Source organism: Belonocnema kinseyi, chromosome 1, assembly GCF_010883055.1.
Source record: "Belonocnema kinseyi isolate 2016_QV_RU_SX_M_011 chromosome 1, B_treatae_v1, whole genome shotgun sequence".
NCBI classification, from domain to species: Eukaryota; Metazoa; Arthropoda; class Insecta; order Hymenoptera; family Cynipidae; genus Belonocnema; species Belonocnema kinseyi.
The window spans coordinates 143,757,783-143,776,310 of record NC_046657.1 but is presented as its reverse complement, the minus strand read 5'-3'; the positions used below and the strand labels follow the sequence as shown (position 1 = coordinate 143,776,310).

Sequence of the window (18,528 nt, the reverse complement as noted above, 5' to 3'; positions counted from 1 at the left end):
TATCCTTTATTTTTTCATGAATATTGTAAATTATGTAATTTCCTTGAATATTTTCATTTCTCTGAATTTTTTAAATCATTGAATATCCCGAATTCCGTGAATTATCTTTCTTTACTTTCCGAAATACTCTAATATCCTTTATTTTTACATGAATACCGCGAACTCCATGGCTTTCTTAAATATTTTGAATTTCTTGAATATTAAAAAAAATTAATTCCTAGAACATTCATAATTCCGTGAATTCTCTAAACTCCTTAAATTCCCTAAATGATATGAATTCCCTAAATTCCTTGAATGTTTTGAATCGCCTGAATCACTTAAATATTCTGAATTTCTTCAAATACTTGCATATTCTAAATTCCGTGAATTCTCTTTCTTTAATTCTCTAAATGCTCCAATATCCTTTATTTTTTCATGAATATTGTAAATTATGTAATTTCCTTGAATATTTCGAATTTTTTGAATACATGAATATCTTGAATTCCGTGAATTCTCCTTCTTGACTTTCCTAAATTCTCTAATATCCTTTATTTTTTCATGAATATTATGAATTCCTCAATTTCCCTAAATCTTCTGAAATCCCTAAAATAATTTGTTTTTTTTTTTAACATTCTTAATTCCCTAAATTCCTTGAATATTTCATTATCTTAAAATACTTGAATATCCTAAATTCTTTGAATTCTCTAAATTTTTATAAGTCCCTATATGCTCTGAAATCCCCTAAATTCTTTATTTTCACTCGAATATTTTGAATTCCGTAAATTCTTGGTAAATTTTGAATTCTTTGAATCTCTGGAATATTCTGAATTTCTTAAAATCCATGAATATCCTAAATTTTGTGAATTCTCTAAATTTCTTAAATTCCCTATATGCTCTGAAATCCCTTAAACCCTTTATTTTTACTCGAATATTTTGAATTCCTTGAATCTCTAGAATATTCTGAATTTTTGAAATTCCTTGAATATCCTGAATTCCGTGAATTCTCTTTCTATGATTCCCTAAATGATCTAATATCTCTTAATTTTCATAAAAATTTTGAATTTCCATAATTTTTTTATTTTGTTTAAATCCTTGAATATCAGTGAATTCCGTAAATTCTCAAAATTTCCTAAATGCTAAATGCATGAATGCCCTGGTATCTTTAAACTCCTTTATTTATTCTTGAATATCCTGAATTCCTTGAATATTTGGAATGCCCTGAATTTTTTGTTTAATTCCTTGATTATCCTACATTCATTGAATTCTCTCAATTTCTGAAAATCTCTGAATTCCTTAAATTACCTGAATGATCGGAAATCTCTGAACTTATACCTGAATTCTTTCAATATCCTGAAATACTTTATTTCTCTGCATTCTCTGATATCCATAAATATTCCGAATTCCCTGAATTCCCGAAATGTTTTGAATTATTTTCATTTGTTAAATTCCTTCTACTCATCTGAATTCCTTAAGATTGCGAGTTCTCACGATTCTTTGAATTTCTTTAATTCTTCTGAAATATTTGCCTCGAGTATCGAATCTCGTCTCGAGTATCTAATCTCTTCTCTTAATTTGAGTCACAAATCTCATCTCAAGTATCTAATATCGCCTCGAGTATCGAATATCACCTCGAGTATCTAATCTTGTCTCGAGTATTGAATCTAGTCTCGCCTCTTTATTTGAGTCTAGAATCTCGCCTCTTTATTTGAGTCTTTAATCTCGCCTCAAGTATCTAATCTTGCCTCGAGTATTGAATCTAGTCTCGAATCTTGCCTCTAGTATCGAATCTCGCCTCTTTATTTGAGCCTCGAATTTCGCCTCTAGTATCGAATTTTATCTTAAATATCTAATCTCGCCTCGAGTATCGAATCTTCTCTTAAGTATTTAATGTCGCCTCGAGTATCGAATCTTCTCTCAAGTATTTAATGTCGCCTCGAGTATCGAATCTCGCCTCTTTATTTGAGTCCCGAATCTTTCCTCGAGTATCGAATTTTATCTTAAGCATCGAATCTCATCTCGAGTATCTAATCTCGCGTCTTTATTTGAGTCTCGAATCTCGCCTCGAGGGACGAATCTCATCTCGAGTATAGAATCTTCTCTCAAGAATCTAATGTCGCCTCGAGTATCGAATCTCGCCTCTTTATTTGAGTCTCGTATCTCGCCTCGAGTATCTAACCTTGCCTTAAGTATCGAATCTCGCCTCTTTATTTGAATCTCGCCTCGAGTATCTAATTTTATCTTAAGTATCCAATCTCGCCTCGACTATCAAATCTCGCGTCTTTGAGCCTCGAATCGCGCTTCGAGTATCGAATATCGCCTCAAGTATTGAATCTCGTCTCGAGTATCGAGTCACGAATCTCGTCTTAGGACATCGAAACCCTAAAAATCATGTAAAATATGATTTCGGTGACCAAATTTTCGGTAAAATATATATTAAGAGATAATGAAATTTGGGAAATATGAATGCACCTCGTTTCTAATAAATCGTTTCTAATCCTTCAGTTGCTTGATCTTCCTGGTATTATTGAGGGAGCAAAAGACGGAAAGGGAAGAGGAAGACAAGTAATAGCAGTCGCGAGAACTTGCAGTCTAATTTTTATCGTCCTCGATGTTTTGAAACCCTTGGGGCACAAACGACTCATTGAACACGAACTTGAAGGATTTGGCCTTCGGCTGAATAAACAACCTCCTAATATCACATTTCGGAAAAAGGATAAGGGTGGAATTAATCTACAGACAGTGGTAAGTATCTGAGGAATATCAGGGTTGCTACCTTATCAGGAAATATAAAACTGGTCAGGAAAACCTAAAAGAATCAGGTAATTTTTGATAAATTCAAAAATAGGAGTTTATTAAATTATGTTTTTTTTTTTTTTAATAATACAACAATTTTTGTTTAAAATTCATTCTTTTTTGGTTGAACGTTTATCTTTTTTAGTTTGAAAATTAACTTTTTTGTTGAAAGTTTAGATTTTGGTTTGAAATTGCAGCTGTTTTGTAGAAAATTCTTATTCATGTTTAAAAATCAATTCTTTTGCTGAAAATTTTTTCTTTTTAGTTCAACAACTCTTCTCTCATTGTAAGAATTAATTCTTTTTTGGTTTAAAAATTCAAGTAATAATTTTTTTTTAAGAATTCATCTTCTTCGGATGAAAATTAATATATTTTTTATCTGAAAATTTCAATATTCCATTTTTGGTTGAAAATCCGTCTTCTTTAGTTGAAAATGATTGTATTTTATTTAAAATTAATCCTTTTTGGTAAATTATTAATCTTCTTCGTTGACTGACAATTCGTCTCTTGGTGAAAATTAATCTTTTTTATTTGAAATTCATATGTTTCGTTTAAAATGGAACTTCTTTTTTGATAAAATATTAATTTTCTTTGTTGAAAATTCATGTTTTTTTACGAAAATTGCAACTGTTCTGTAAAAATTCATTTTTTGGTTGATTATTAATCTTGTTAGCAGTAAATTTAACTATTCGGTGCATAATTTATTTTTTTGGTTAAAAATTTAACTAGTTTATTAAAAAATGCATATTTTTGGTAGAAAATTAATATTCTTGATTTAAAATTGATCTTTTTGGTTCAAATTTCATGTCGTCAGTTTAATAATTTAATTATTTTGTTAAAAATTCTTTTTTTTTGTTAGAAATAATTTTATTTGTTTTTAATGAAAATTTCAATATTTCATTTTTTGAAAATTCGTTTATTTTATTTGATAAAAAAATTCATTTAACAGAAAATTCCATTCTTGATTGGAAATCCATCTTCTTTAGTTGAAAATTAATTTATTTTATTTAAAATTAATCCTTTTTGATAAAAAAAATTTTATTGCTTGGCTGAACATTCAATTATTTTGTTAAAAATTCATTTTTTTGTCGAAGATTCATCATTTTAATTTAAAATTTATTTCTTTTTGGCTGAAAGTTAACTCTTTGGTTGAAAATTTACTCTTTTTTTATTTGGAAATACAACCGTTTGGTTAAAAATGATTTTTTTATTGAGGATTAAACTATTTTGTTAAAAAATAATCTTTTTTGATTTTGAAAATTAAATTTTGGTCAAAAACTGGTCTTTTTGGTTGAACTAAAAATTCTATTCGCGGTTAAAAAGGACCTTGTTTAGTAAAAAATTCATTTATTTTGTTGAATGTTCGATTATTTCAATAAAATATTAATTTTTTTAATTAAAAATTCACATTTTCAGACGAAAACTCTAATTATTCCATTAAGAAATCATTTTTTGGTTGAAGATTCATAATTTAAGTTGGAAATTCATTTATTTTTTGTTTTTAAAAGATGAACTTCTTTTTAATCCATCGTTTTTGTTAGAAAATGAATCTTTTTGGCTGAAAATTAATTGCTTTGGTTGCCTGTTTAAATATTTTGATGATTTTTTTTTTCTAAAAAAAAAAATTTATTTGAAATTTCCATTTATGGTTGGAAAATTTTCTTTTGTTAGTCGAAAATTCATAACTTTTGTTGGAAATGTGACTCTTGTGATCAAATATTAATTTTCTTCATTGAAAATTCATGTTTTTGACGAAAATTGCAACTGTTCTTTAAACAATAATTTTTTGGTAGAAAATTAATATTTCTGGTTTAAAATTTATCTTTTTGTTTGGAAATTGATCTTTTTCGTTCAAAGTTCATTTTTTTCAGTTTAATAATTAAACTATTTTGTAAAAAAATTCTTGTTTTTTTCTTTATTAATAATAATTTCTCTCATTTCGTTTTTCTTTTGCTAGACATTTATTTTTTTGATTGAAAATTTAGTTGGAAACTCAAATATTTATTTATAAATTTATATTATTGTAAAAATACTTCATTTTTGCTTAAACCTTCTGTGTTGAAAAATAAGTTTTTAAATCGAAAAATTAAGTTTTTCGGTTAAAAATTGATTTTTTGTATTGAAGTTTCCTAATTTTAGTTAAAAATTAATTTCTTTTGTGAGAAGTTTTGCTAGTTTGTTGACATTTTTCTTTTTTTAAATTGTTTTTTAAATGAAACTATTTTAATTTTGCTTGTAAAATTATCTTTTTTAGTTGAAAATTTAACTATTGGGTTGAAAATTTGTATTTTTATTATAAAATCCTCGTTTTCAGTAAGAAATTAAACTTTTTGGTTAGAAGTTCATCTCTTTGGTTGAAAATTCAACTCATTTGTTGAAAATTCCTTTTTTTTACATTGAAAATTAATTTTTTTCGATGTAAATATAAATTTTCCATTTTTTTTTAAATGTCTTGTTCTAGTTGAAAATTCATTTTTTTTTTTTTTGAAAACTATATTCTTTTAGACTAAAAATTTAATTTCTTCAGTTTAATATTTTTAATTTTATATGAAAATTCATCTCTTTAGGGAAAAACTGAACTGCTTTGTTGAATTTTTTTTTAAAGATTCATTATTTTAATTGAAAATTAATTTTTCTGATAGAAAATTGGTTTTTTACTTTTTGGTTGAAAATGAATATCTTTTTGCTTCAAATTCCTCTTTTTTTATAAAAACGGAACAGTTTCTTTTCCCTCAAAATTAACTGTGTTTTAAAATTCATATTTTCGGTTGAAAATTCTTTTTTTTTAATACACATTTAACTTTTTTCTTTAAAATTTTGTTGTTTTTATTTTAAAATTGATTTTTTTTAAATACTCTTTGAATAAACGTTAAACTAATTTGTTAAAAAAATATTTTTAAAAATCTTAAGGTTCACTGGTGGTTAAAAATTTAACGAGTTTGTTGAAAATTGCATTATTTTTTGAAAATCTAACTTAATTATCAAAAAATAATATTTTTTGGTAGAAAATTAATTTATTTTGTTGAATGTTTAATTTTCTTGATAAAATATTAATTTTTTTCGACAAAAATTCTAATTATTCAATTAGAAAATCATTTTTTGATTGGAGATTTATAATTTTAGTTGGAAATTCATTTTTTTGTTTGTTAAAAGATTAACTATTTTTTTAATCCATCGTTTTTTTTTATGAAATTAATCTACTTAGCTGAAAATTTATGTGTTTAATTTAAAATTAATGACTTTAAAAATTAATTTTTTGCATCATGGATGAATCTTTCTAGTCGAAAATTTAGCTATTCAGTTCAAAATTTTTTTTTTTCTCTTGTAATTTAACTATTTTGTTCAAAATTCTGTTTTTTTTTCTTCGTGAAAATAATTTCTTTCAACTGAAAATTCCATTTCTTGTTGAATTTTTTTATTGAAAATTAATTTTTCTTTTGTTAGACATTTATTTTTTTAACTAAAAATTGAATTTCCTTTTTTTGATGAAAAATTTATCTTTTTTGGTACAAGATTCATCTTTTGGAGTAAAAGTTTAACAAAAAATTGAATATTCTATTTTTGGTTGTTAATTTATCTTTATTAGTTGGAAATTCAACTATTTCTTTTTAAATTTATATTATTATAAAAATATTTCATTTTTGGTCAAAACTTCTTGATTGAAAATTTAGCTTTTAGATCAAAGATTAAATTATTCGATTAAAAATTGATTTTTTTAGTTGAAGTTTCATAATTTTAGTTAAAAATTAATTTATTTTGTTAGAAGTTGAACTAGTTTGTTCAAAATTCAACATTCTTATTAGAAAATTAATCTTCTTGGTTGAAAATCTATATTTTTGGTTGAAAAGTAATTTTTTTATTGACAATTTAAATATTATGTTGTTATTTTTCTTTTATTTTTTAATTTATTTTTAAATCGCATTCTAATTTTCCTTGTAAAATTATCTTTTTTAGTTGAAAATGTAACTATTTTCTTGAAAATTCATTTTTTTAGGTTGAAAATTAATTTTTTAAACTGAAAATATAACTTTTTTATTTTTGTTGAAAATTGACCTTTTCTGTTTGAAAATTTATATTTTTTGTTGAAAATTATTTTCTTTCAAACTAAAAATTTAATTACGCCAGTTCAATATTTTTAATTTCCTATAAAAATGCATCTGTTTGGGGAAAAGCATACTTTGTTGAATTTTTTTTTAAAATTAATTATTTTAGTTAAAAAATCATTTCTCTGGTGGAAAATTGGTTTTTCGTTTTTGGTTGAAAATTAATCTCTTTTTGATTAAAATTCTTTTTTTTTGTACAAAAATAATCTTCTTGATTAGAAATGTCCTCTTTTTGCCTAAAAATGCATCTGTTTGTTTGAAAATGAACTTTTTTGTTGAAAAATAATATTTTTTGGTTGAAAATTCAACTGTTTTACAGAAAATTCTTCTTTTAGATATTTAAGTTTCCCATTTTTGTTTGAAAAAATGATCTTTTCAGTTGAAAATTCGTCTTTTTTTTAGTTGAAAATTAATTTGTATAACTGAACATTCATGTATTTGGGTAAAAGTTTAACTATTTTGTCAAAAGTCATATTTTTTGTTGAAAATTGTATCTCTTGTTTGAAACATCTACTATTAAATTATTCGTTGAAAATGAATTCTTTTTTGTGGAATTTTCTTAAGAAATTTTTTCTTTTTGCTTATAGAAGACTTATCATTTTAATTAAAAATTTATTTTCAACGAAATTAAATTTTTTTAAATTTATATTTATTTTTTGACGAATAATTTAACTATTTTGTTAAAAATTCTTTTCTTTCTTGGTGAAATATAATTTTATTTGCTTTTAGTGCACCCAAACTGAACTCGATCTCGATACTGTGAGATCGATTCTTTCCGAATACAGAATTCACAATGCGGACATTACTTTAAGATACGATGCATCTTCGGATGATTTAATTGATGTGATTGAAGGAAATCGAGTTTATGTCCCTTGCATTTATCTACTCAACAAAATAGGTAATTACTGTGAATTTTTCTTATTTTTTTTTTAATAAATAAATTAGGACCGGGAATTTAATTTTTACAAAAAAGTGAATTTACCTCTGACTGAATTAAAATCAAGTTTTCATTATTTTTTATTATTTTTTTTCTCAATTTAGAAAAGTGATTTGTACTTTATCTAGAGTCGCAGATTTTTTAGATTATCTCAGTTTACTCTAATTAAATCGTAATTCATTATTGAATTTTATTCATTTATTTTTTTATCTAGAAATTAAAATAGTTTGTAAATGTATGTAATTTGTAAAAAATTCGCATTTTTTTGTATTAAATTTATCTTTATGGTTGAAAATTCATCAGCTTGATTGAAAATTAATTTTTCAATCTGAAAATTTGAGTGTATTTTTAGTTGAAAATTTATATTTGGTGGAAAATCCATATATTCTGTTAAAACTCGATTTTTGTGTAGAAAATTATTTATATTTTTATTTTTAAGTTAATTTTTTTAGGCTGGAAACAAAATTTTTCCAAAATTATAATAATTGACTTCAAATCTGTCATGATTATTTTCTTGACCAAATTTTGAAGTATTTGTAAATGTTTTTAAATTTCCTTAAATATTCTTAATAAATCAATCTTTAAGAATGAAAAATTATTAAAAATTTTCCAAACAATTTTCAAAAAATTTCTTTATTACCTTAAAACCTTTTAAATTTCTTGTTCAAAATCTTTAAAAATCTACTTTTTATTAACAAAAAAATTATTTTTCGTAATGAAAAATCATTAAAAAATTTCCAAGGATATTATAAATTTTTAAATATTTGTTTGCAATCTTTTAAGACTTTTTATAAGACTTTTATTTGTTTCTCTCAAAATCTTTTAAAAATCTACATTAAAATTTTTTTTTAAATCTTCTAAATTTTTTTTATTATTTTAAACAATTTTTTCATTTTTTAAAAAATGATTCGAATTTTTTCTCAATTTTTTTTTAATTCGGCAAAATCAGAAAAATTGCCTTCAAATCTGTCATGATTATTTTTTGGAACAATTTTGAAATATTTTTCAATCTTCTTTTAAATCAATCTTTAAAAATGAAAAATTATTTAAAATTTTCCAAGCAATTTCCAGAAAATTTCTTTATTATCTTAAAATCCTTTTAAAACTTTGTTTCAAATCTTTAAAAATCTACTTTTTATTAATAAACAAATTATTTTTCTTAATGAAAAATCATTTTAAAATGTCCAAGAAATATTATGAATTTTTAAATATTTGTTTGTAATCTTTTAAGACTTTTATTTGTTTCTCTCAAAATCTTTAAAAAATCTACATTAAAATTTTTTTTAATTCTTCTAAATTTTTTTATTATTTTAAAAAATTTTCAAATTTTTTAAAAAATTATTCGAATTTTTTCACAATTTTTTTTTGATTCGGCAAAATCAGAAAAATTGCCTTCAAATCTGTCATGATTATTTTTTGGAACAATTTTGAAATATTTTTCAATCTTCTTTTAAATCAATCTTTAAAAATGAAAAATTATTTTAAATTTTCCAAGAAATTTTTTCCAAGAAAATTTCTTTATTATCTTAAAATCTTTTTAAAACTTTGTTCAAAATCTTTATAACTATACATTTTATTAACAAAAATTGAAGAAAATTTTTTTTTATTTTGCAAAATAAAAAAATTTGTCTAAATCGGCCCAATTATTTGTAAACAATATTAGAAATATTTTTAAATCTTCTTGTAAATCAATCTTTACAAATGAAAAATTATTTAAAATTTTCCTAGGAATCTACAGGAAAACTTCTTTATTACCTAAAACCTTTTTAAATTCTTTGAAAAACATAAAATTTGTATTTCAAAATCTTCAAAAATATACATTTTATCAATAAAAATTGAAAAAATTTTGTTTTTAAATTCTGAAAAATGACAAAATTTATCTAAATCGACCCAATTATTTTTAAACAATATTGAAATTTTTTTAAATGCTTTAAAGTCTTTTTGAATATTATCTCAAAATTAATTTTTTTGTAATAATAATAATTTAATACTTCTTATAATCTTTGAATTTTTCCCCTCAAAATCTTTTTCAAAAATCTACATATTTTAATTTTTTTTTGAATCTTCTAAATTTTTTTATTATTTAAAAAATTCAAATTTTTTAAATAATGATTCGAATTTTTTCTCAAGTTGATTTTAATTCGGCAAAATTAGAAAAATTGCCTTGAAATCTGTCATGATTATTTATTTGATAAATTTTGAAATATTTAAAAATTTTCTTTTAAATCAATCTTTAAAAATGAAGAATTATTTTAAATTTTCCAAGCAATTTTCATAAAATTTCTTTATTGCCTTAAAACCTTTTAAACTTTTTTAAAAACTTTTAAAATTTGTATTTCAAAATCTTCAAAAATATATATTTTATTTACAAAAATTGAAAATCGTTTGTTTTTAAATTCTGCAAAATTAAGAAATTGGTCTAAATCGGCCCAATTATTTTTAAAAAATATTGAAAATATTTTAAAATGCTTTAAAGTCTTTTTGAATATTCTCTCAAAACTCATTTTTCGTAATAAAAAATCGTAAAAATTTTTTCCAGAAATCTTATGAATTTTTAAATATTTGTTTCAAATATTTTAAAACTCGTAATAAGCTTCGAATTTTATTTCCTCAAAATCTTAAAAAATCTAAATTTTTCAAAAATTTGTTTGAAACTTTCAAAATTGTTTTATTTTTTTTTTAAATTATTCGAATTTTTCAAGATATTTTTACTTCTACAAAAAAAAACTATAGCAATTTGTGAAATATTAAAAAAATTTAAAGTATTTTTTAATATTATTTTAAAATAAATTTTTTGTAATAAAAAAATAATACAAAAATTTACCATAAATCTTAAGAAACTTTTTGAAATCTTTCAAAATTTTTAAAAAGCTTCGAATTTTTGGTTCAAAATAAAAATTAAAAAGTCATTTCCTTGTCTCAAAAATGTGCTATTTGATTGAAAACTTATTTTTCCTTTGAATGAAAAGAAATTTTTTACTGAAAATTTAACTATTTTGTTGAAAATTTGTTTCTTTTTTTTTGTTTTTTGAAAATTATTATTTATTATTAATGATTTAATTTTTGGTTGAAAAAATATTATTTTTAGTTTAAAATTCATCTTTTTTTTTTTTGAAGAAGTTAATCTTTTTGGTTGAAGACTCGTCTTCTTTTGTAAAAAAATGTCATTATTCTAGTTAAATATTTATACAATTTTAGTTGAAAATTCACCACTTTTTGAAAATCTAACTTTTTTTTGGAAAGTTAGTTTTATTTGTGGAAAGTAATTTTTTAAACTGAAAATTTAACTTATTCCATAGTTTTAGTGGAAAATTCGTCTGTTTGAACATTAATTTTTGTTAACTTAAAATTTAATTATTTATTTTTTGGTTCATAATTTACTTTCTTGACAAAAATTATTTTTTGTGTGTTGAAAATTTAACTATTTTCTTGAAAATCCGTTTTTCCCCTAAAAGTTTAATTATTTTATTTTGTATTGAAAATTGATATTTTTTAATGGAAAATTTTCGTATTTATTTCAAAATTAATTTATTTTGCATTTTGTTGCTCTATTTCTAACCAAAATTTTATCTTTTCATCACATGAAATTATACAATTTTTGATAAGTTTAATATAAAAATTTTAATTGAAATTGTCCTATTTAAAAAAATTTTATTTTATTTGTTTGATGAAGATTTATAATTTTAATTGAAAATTTATCTCCTTGGTTAAAAAATGAGTTTTTTTCGTTAAAAATGAGTTTTTCCTTAGACTGAACATTCATATTTTTATTAAAATTTAAATATATTTATTATTTTGAAACTTTAACCATTTTGTTAACATTTTATTTATTTATATATTTTTTTATTTGAAAATTCGATTTTTTGAATAGAAAATTATCTTCTGGGTTGAAAATTTATGTTTTTGTTGAAAATTTCATCTTTTTGGTTTCCAATTCAACTATTTCAGTTGAAAATTGATCTTTTTGATTAAAAATTTAATTATTCTCGTTAAAGATTTAACATTTTAGTTAAAAATTTGTTTATTTTCCTGATGAAAAATTAATTTTTTCAACTCAGAATTTAACTATTTCATTTTTGCTTTAAAAATGGTCTGTTTTAGTTAAAAATTGAATTATTTGGTTTGAAAATTTGTCTGGTATCGTTGGAAATTCAACGATTTCCTTGAAAATTTGTGTATTTTTTTATGAAAAATTGTCTTTTTTAAAAGAAAATTAATTTTCCTAGTTGAAAATGCATATTTTTGTTGAAACTTCAAGTATTTCAATTGAAGATCCCATTTTTTGTGGAAAATTGATATTTTTTTAAAATTAATTTACTTTGTTAAAAATACGTCGAAAAGACATATTTTTTTAGTAGAAATTAATTTTTATGGTTGAAAATTAGTTAAAATTTTGTTTTCTTCATGTACCATGAATTTTTTTTATTTCAGAATTTAACTATTCCACTTTTGCTTAAAAACGTGTCTATTTTTAGATAAAAATGCAACTATTTGGGTAAAAATTTATCTGTTTTGGGTTGAAAATTCGTATATTTTGTTGAAAAATCGTATTTTTTTATAAAGAAAACTAATTTTCCCAGTTGAAAATCCATATTTTTTCTTGAAAATTCAAGTATTTCAGTTAAATGTTCATAATTTTGATGAAAATTCATCTCTAGTTGAAAATGTTGCTTAAAATTCAATTTTTTTCACTAAAAATTTAAATATTCAAGTGGAAAATTGATCTATTTTGCTCAAAATTTAGACAAACAAATTAAATATCCTATTTTTAGTGAAAAATTTCTATTTTTTGGGTGAAAATTCAAGTATTTGGTTGAAAAATGATATTTTTTAATTAAAAAATTTAACTATTTGTTAAAAAATTAAACCATTTGTTTACAAATTAATATAATTTGTGGAAAATTCGTCTTTTTTTGTAGAAAATTAATCTTTATGGTTGAAAATTCATCTTTTCGATGAAAAATTTGATTATTCTAATTAAAGATTCATCATTTCAGTTACAAATTTTTTTGTTTTTTCAAAGTAAATTTAATTTTTTTTAAATGAGAATTTAACTATTCCATTTTTGCTTGAAAAATTGTCTGTTTTAGTTGCAAATTAAACTATTTGGTTAAAAATTTGTTTGGTTTCGTTGGAAATTCAACGATTTCATTGAAAATTGGTGTATTTTTTATGAAAATCTTTCCTTTTTAAAAGAAAATTCATTTTCTTAGTTGAAAATTCATCATTTCAATTAAGAATTCATGTCTGGTCGAAAATGTTGGTTAAAAATCAATGTTTTTTAAAACTAAAAATTGAACTATTCAAGTGGAAAATTGAACTATTATGCTGAAAATTTTTACCAAAAAATTAACTATTCTATTTTTGATTGAAAATTTATATTTTTTTTATGAAATTTAAACTATTTGGTTGAAAATTGATATTTTGTATTTTTTAAATTAAACTATGTGTTTAGAAATTTATGAACTTTTTGAAAAATTCGTCTTTTTTGTTGAAAATTAATCTTTATGGTTAAAAATTGATCTCTTTGGTCCAAAATTCGATTATTCTCATTAAATATTCATCATTTTTGTTAAAAATTTGTTTGCTTTCCTGATGAAAAATTAATTTTTTTAACTGAAAATGTAACTATTCCATTTTTACTTGAAAAATTGTCAATTTTAGTTAAAGATTCGTATTTTTTAAATGAAAATTAATTTTATCAGTTGAAAATGCATATTTTTGGTTAAAAAATATTTTTTTTTTACTAAAAATTGAACTATTTAAGTGGAAAATTTGTACGAAAAAATTAACTATTTTAATTTTAAGTTGAAAATTTATATTTTTTTTGGATAAAAATTAAACTATTTGGTTGAAAGTCGATATTTTTTATTTAAAAATTCAACTATTTGTTCCAAAATTAATGTACTTTCTGGAGAATTTATCTTTTTTGTAGAAAATAAAAATTAATTTTTTTACTGAAAATTTAAATATTTAATTTTTGGTCGACATTTTTTTTAAATTGAAAATTTATATTTTTATCTGAAAATTCAACTATTCCAGTTATGGATTATTTATTTTAGTTGAAAATTCATCTTTTTTTTTTAATTAAACTATTCCTGTTGAAGATTTAACAGTTTTAACTTATAATATTTATATTTTAATAAAATTATTTTTTTAACTGAAAATTTAACTATTTCGTTGGAAATTTGTCTTTTTTTTGTTATTTAAAATTCAACTATTTCGTTAAAAATTCAAGTATGTTGTTGAAAAATCGTATTTTTGGTAGAAAATTCACCTTTTTGGTTGAAAATTCCAGTAAAATTTTTATCGTATTAGTTAAAAATCCTTTTATTTGGTTGAAAATAAAACTGCTTGGTTAAAAATGAAAATAGATTTTTTAATAATGTTTTTTGGGTGGAAAATTAATTAATTTAAAAATATAACTATTCCAGTTTGGATTAAAAAATGATCTTTTTTAGATTAGAATTCATCTATTTCTTTGAAAATGCAACTATTTGCTTAAAAATTCATCTATTTTTTTGAAAATCCAAAATTTTTACTTTAGAAAAAAAAAACAATTGTTTTTAGATCAAATTAGTATTGAGGAATTAGACGTCATTTATAAAATACCCCATTGTGTCCCTATTTCGGCGCATCACAAATGGAACTACGACGATTTATTGGAAAAAATGTGGGATTACTTGCAGCTTGTCAGAATGTGAGTAAAATTAATGTTTTTTAATTTTTTTTTTGACAATTTAATTTTTTCAGATTGAAGCTGTATAAATTTGTATTAAAATTTTTTCTTTTTCAGTTACACAAAACCAAAAGGTCAACTTCCAGATTACAGTTCGCCAGTCGTTTTGAATACAGAGAGAAGAACCGTCGAAGATTTTTGCAACAAGCTTCATCGGACAATCGCGAAAGAATTCAAATAGTAAGTTATTTTTTAAAAAATTCGGGGGTTTTTTATGGTTCAGGGATTTAAAAAAATTTTAATTATCATTTTTTCTTATTCAAATAATCAATTTGCTTAAAAAATCTTTTTTTTGTTTATAATTTTAGTTGAAAATGTATTTTTTATTGATTTATTTATATATTTTGTATTTATTATTTTTATTTATACTTTCATATTTTATATTCTTTTTTTTTAATTTATCTATTTTGTTGAAAATTCCTTTTGTCTTGTAAAAAACTAATCTTTTTTTGAGATTTCCTCTTTTGTGGTTAAAATTCAACTGTTTGATTCAAAATTAAAATTTAAGGTGACATTTTTTTTTTTAAAGAAAAATTTAATTTCAAATCAAGAAGATTTGTTTTCTACCAAAAAAGGCAAATTTTCAATTTATAAGGTCCATTTCTCAATCAAAAACGGAAGTTAAATTTTCATTTTAAAAAATTAATTTTGAACTAGAAGAAAAATTTACAACAAATATTTTTTATTTTTCCTAGTAACATTAGATATTTGAATCAGAAAAGATGATAATTTTAAATGAAGAAAATCCCTGAAAACTTGAGCTTTCACCAAAAAAATAAATTATAAAAAAAATGGATTTTCAAAGAAATACTTGAGTTTTCAACTTAAAAAAATTAATTTTTAAACAAAAATGATTTAACTAAAAAAAGATCGATTTTTAGCAAAAAAACGTAAATTACATAATTAGTTTGAAAAAAATAATGTTCAGCCTAAAGAAAAACGAATTCCTAACAAAATAGATAAATTTTTAACAAAAAAGATGAATTTTCATCTAAAATCATTAATATTGAACTGGAATAGTTGAAATTTATGTTAAAAAATGTTAAAATAAAAAAAAATGTTAAAAAAATAATTTTTAAACAAAAAAAATCATTTTCCACAAAAGAAAAGAATTATGAATGAATAATTATGATGAATCTTCATTAAAAAAAATATATATTTAAAAAAAGTCGTTAACCTCTAAAAAAATACGATTTTCAACCAAAGACATAAATTTTTAATTCAAATGATAAATATTCAACAGAAAAAAAAATTAATTTGTAATAGTAGATATTTCAACCAAAAACGATAAATTTTCAACAAAATAATTGAATTTTTACCAAAAAATATGACTTTTGGACAAAATAATTAAATTTTCAACACAAAAGTTGAATTTTAAACTAAAAAGGTGAACCTTCAACGTAAAAATAGTTTAACTTTTAACCGAAGATGAATTTTCATTAAAAAATGTGAATATTGCAATGAATTGATTTAAATTCCAGTAAAAAATTAATTTTCAATAAAAAAAGAACGAATTTTCAACTAAAAAATATCATTTTTTAAACAATAATGGAAAACTTAAATTTCCAGTACACTTTAATACTGTAAGATGATTTTTTTTTATCTAAATTAATAAATATTAAACTGGAATAGAAAAATTTTCAGTGAAAAGGATAAATTTTAAGTAAATAAAAAAGAATTTTCAACTAAAGAAATGAATTTTTAACTAAAATGATGAATATTGAACTCTATTAGTTAAATTTTATATTATGAATTTTTAAGAAAACAATTCTTAACCAAAAAACTAGGAGATTTCAAACCAATAAGATTAATTTTCTACCAAAAAAGGCGAATTTTTAAATGAAAAGGGCACATTTTTCACCAAAAACAGAAGTTACAATTGAATTTCGCAAAATTTATTTAAAAAAAAAACACGAAATTGTCAACAAAACAGTCATATTTGTACCGAAAAAAAAGAATCTTTAAGAAAAAAGTTAATTTTGAAAGAAGCAGTTGCATTTTTCACCAAAAAAGAGGGAATTTCAAACCAAAAAGATTGTTTTTATACCCGAAAAGGCGAATTTTAAACCAAAAGAGGTCAATTTTGTACAAACCACGAAAGTTCTATTTTCAATTTAACAAATTAATATTGAATATAAAAAAAACGAATTTTTAACCAAAGAAATTAATTTTTAACTAAAATAATGAATATTGAACCTTAGTAGATGAATTTTGTGTTATGAATTTTTAATAAAAAGTTTAATTTATAAAATAAAAATAAATAAATTTAAAATTTTTAAAAAAATATGAAATTTTCTGAAAAATAGTGAAATGTTTATAAATCAAAAAAATAAATAGATTTTAAACAAAAATATAAATTTTAAAAAGTTAATTTTTAATCGAAGAGTTGCAGTTTTAGAAAAAAAAATCAATTTCAAATTAATAAGAGAAGGTTTTTACCAAAAATTGAAGTTAAATTTTCAGTTAACAAAAATTATTCTTAAACAAATAAAAAAAAATTTCAACCACAGTTACATTTCTGTATATATAGAAAAGAAGTTTCACTCCAAAATATGAATTTTTAAGAAAAAATTAATTTTGAACCAAACAGTTTCATTTTTAACCAAAAAAGAGGGAATTTCAAACCAAGAAGATTGTTTTTGTACCCGAAAAGGCGAATTTTAAACCAAAAGAGGTCAGTTTTGTACAAACCACGAAAGTTTTATTTTTAGTTCAAAAAATTAATATTAAATAAAAAACACGAATTTTTAACCTAAGAAATAAATTTTTAAGTAAAATGATGAATATTGAACCGTAGTAGATGAATTTTATATTATGAATTTTTAAGAAATAGTTTCATTTTTAACCAAAAAAATAGGACATTTCAAATCTATAAAATTAGTTTTCTACCAAAAAAGGCGAACTTTAAACTAAAGAAGAGTTTCAATTGAATTAAATAAAAAACAATTTTAAATTTGAAAATAAAACTCAATTTTGAACAAAATAGTAAAAATTGTATAAAAAAAAACTAAATAAATCATTTTCAACCAAAAATATGAATAAAAAAAGTTAATTTTTAACCAAACAGTTGCAGTTTTAGAAAAAAAGGAAATTAAAAAAAAAGAGTCCGTTTCCAACCAAAAACAAAATTTAAATTTTCAGTTTAAAAAATGAATTCTAAACTAAAAAAATTCTTAATTATTTTTTTTTTACATTGTTTTTTGTTCAAAATTAATTTTTTAATCTGAAAATGTAACTGAAGTTTTTGGTTGAAAATAGACTTTTGTAGTTGGAAATTTGTCTTTTGTCAAAAATAATTTTTTTTTGTTTCAAATTAATTTTAACCACAAAAAAGGAAATCTAAAGACAAGATTATTTTTCTACAAAACAAAACGAATTTTCAACAAAACAGTCTTTCAAAAAAGCATGAAAAAAATATATATAATAAATACATAAATATATACTTAAAAAGATATAAAAAATAAATTTTCAACTAAAATTGTACATGAAAAAAAAAGATTTTTTAACAAATTTCTTCAATCTTTAAACAAGTAGTTAAATTCAAACAAAAAAAAGGATGAATTTTCAATGAATAATGTAATTTAAATTAGAAAAGATGATAATTTAATACTTTTTTAACTCCCTGACAAATAAAATTCTCTGCATTTTTTTTTTATTAATGTTCAACTAAAATGATGAATCTTCAACTAGAATAGCTGCATTTTCAACGAAAAATATCCATTTTTAAGTAAGAAAATTAATTTCCAGTTAAAGAAATACGAATTTTCAACGAAATTGTTGAAATTACAACTAAAACAAACAATTTTTCAAGAAAAAATGAAATAGTTAAATTTCCAGTTAAAAAAATTGATTTAACATCAGAAAATAAAACAAATTTTTAACTAAAATGATGAATATTTAACGGGAATAATCGAATTATTCACCGAAAAGATGAATTTTTAAACATAAAGATCAGTTTTCTACAAAAAAAAACGAAT

At 21.2% G+C, this 18,528-nt stretch overlaps 1 protein-coding gene across 1 annotated transcript in view; it reads left to right on the top strand.

The window, feature by feature from the left end:
* LOC117174966 (GTP-binding protein 128up) overlaps positions 1 to 18,528 on the top strand; it is a 34,431-nt gene that overhangs the window by 9,191 nt on the left and 6,712 nt on the right. The window contains exons 4-7 of the mRNA XM_033364442.1: positions 2,482 to 2,721; positions 7,605 to 7,773; positions 14,383 to 14,512; positions 14,609 to 14,731. Of these exons, the coding sequence (XP_033220333.1) occupies positions 2,482 to 2,721; positions 7,605 to 7,773; positions 14,383 to 14,512; positions 14,609 to 14,731 (662 nt within the window). The remainder of the gene's footprint in view (positions 1 to 2,481; positions 2,722 to 7,604; positions 7,774 to 14,382; positions 14,513 to 14,608; positions 14,732 to 18,528) is intronic.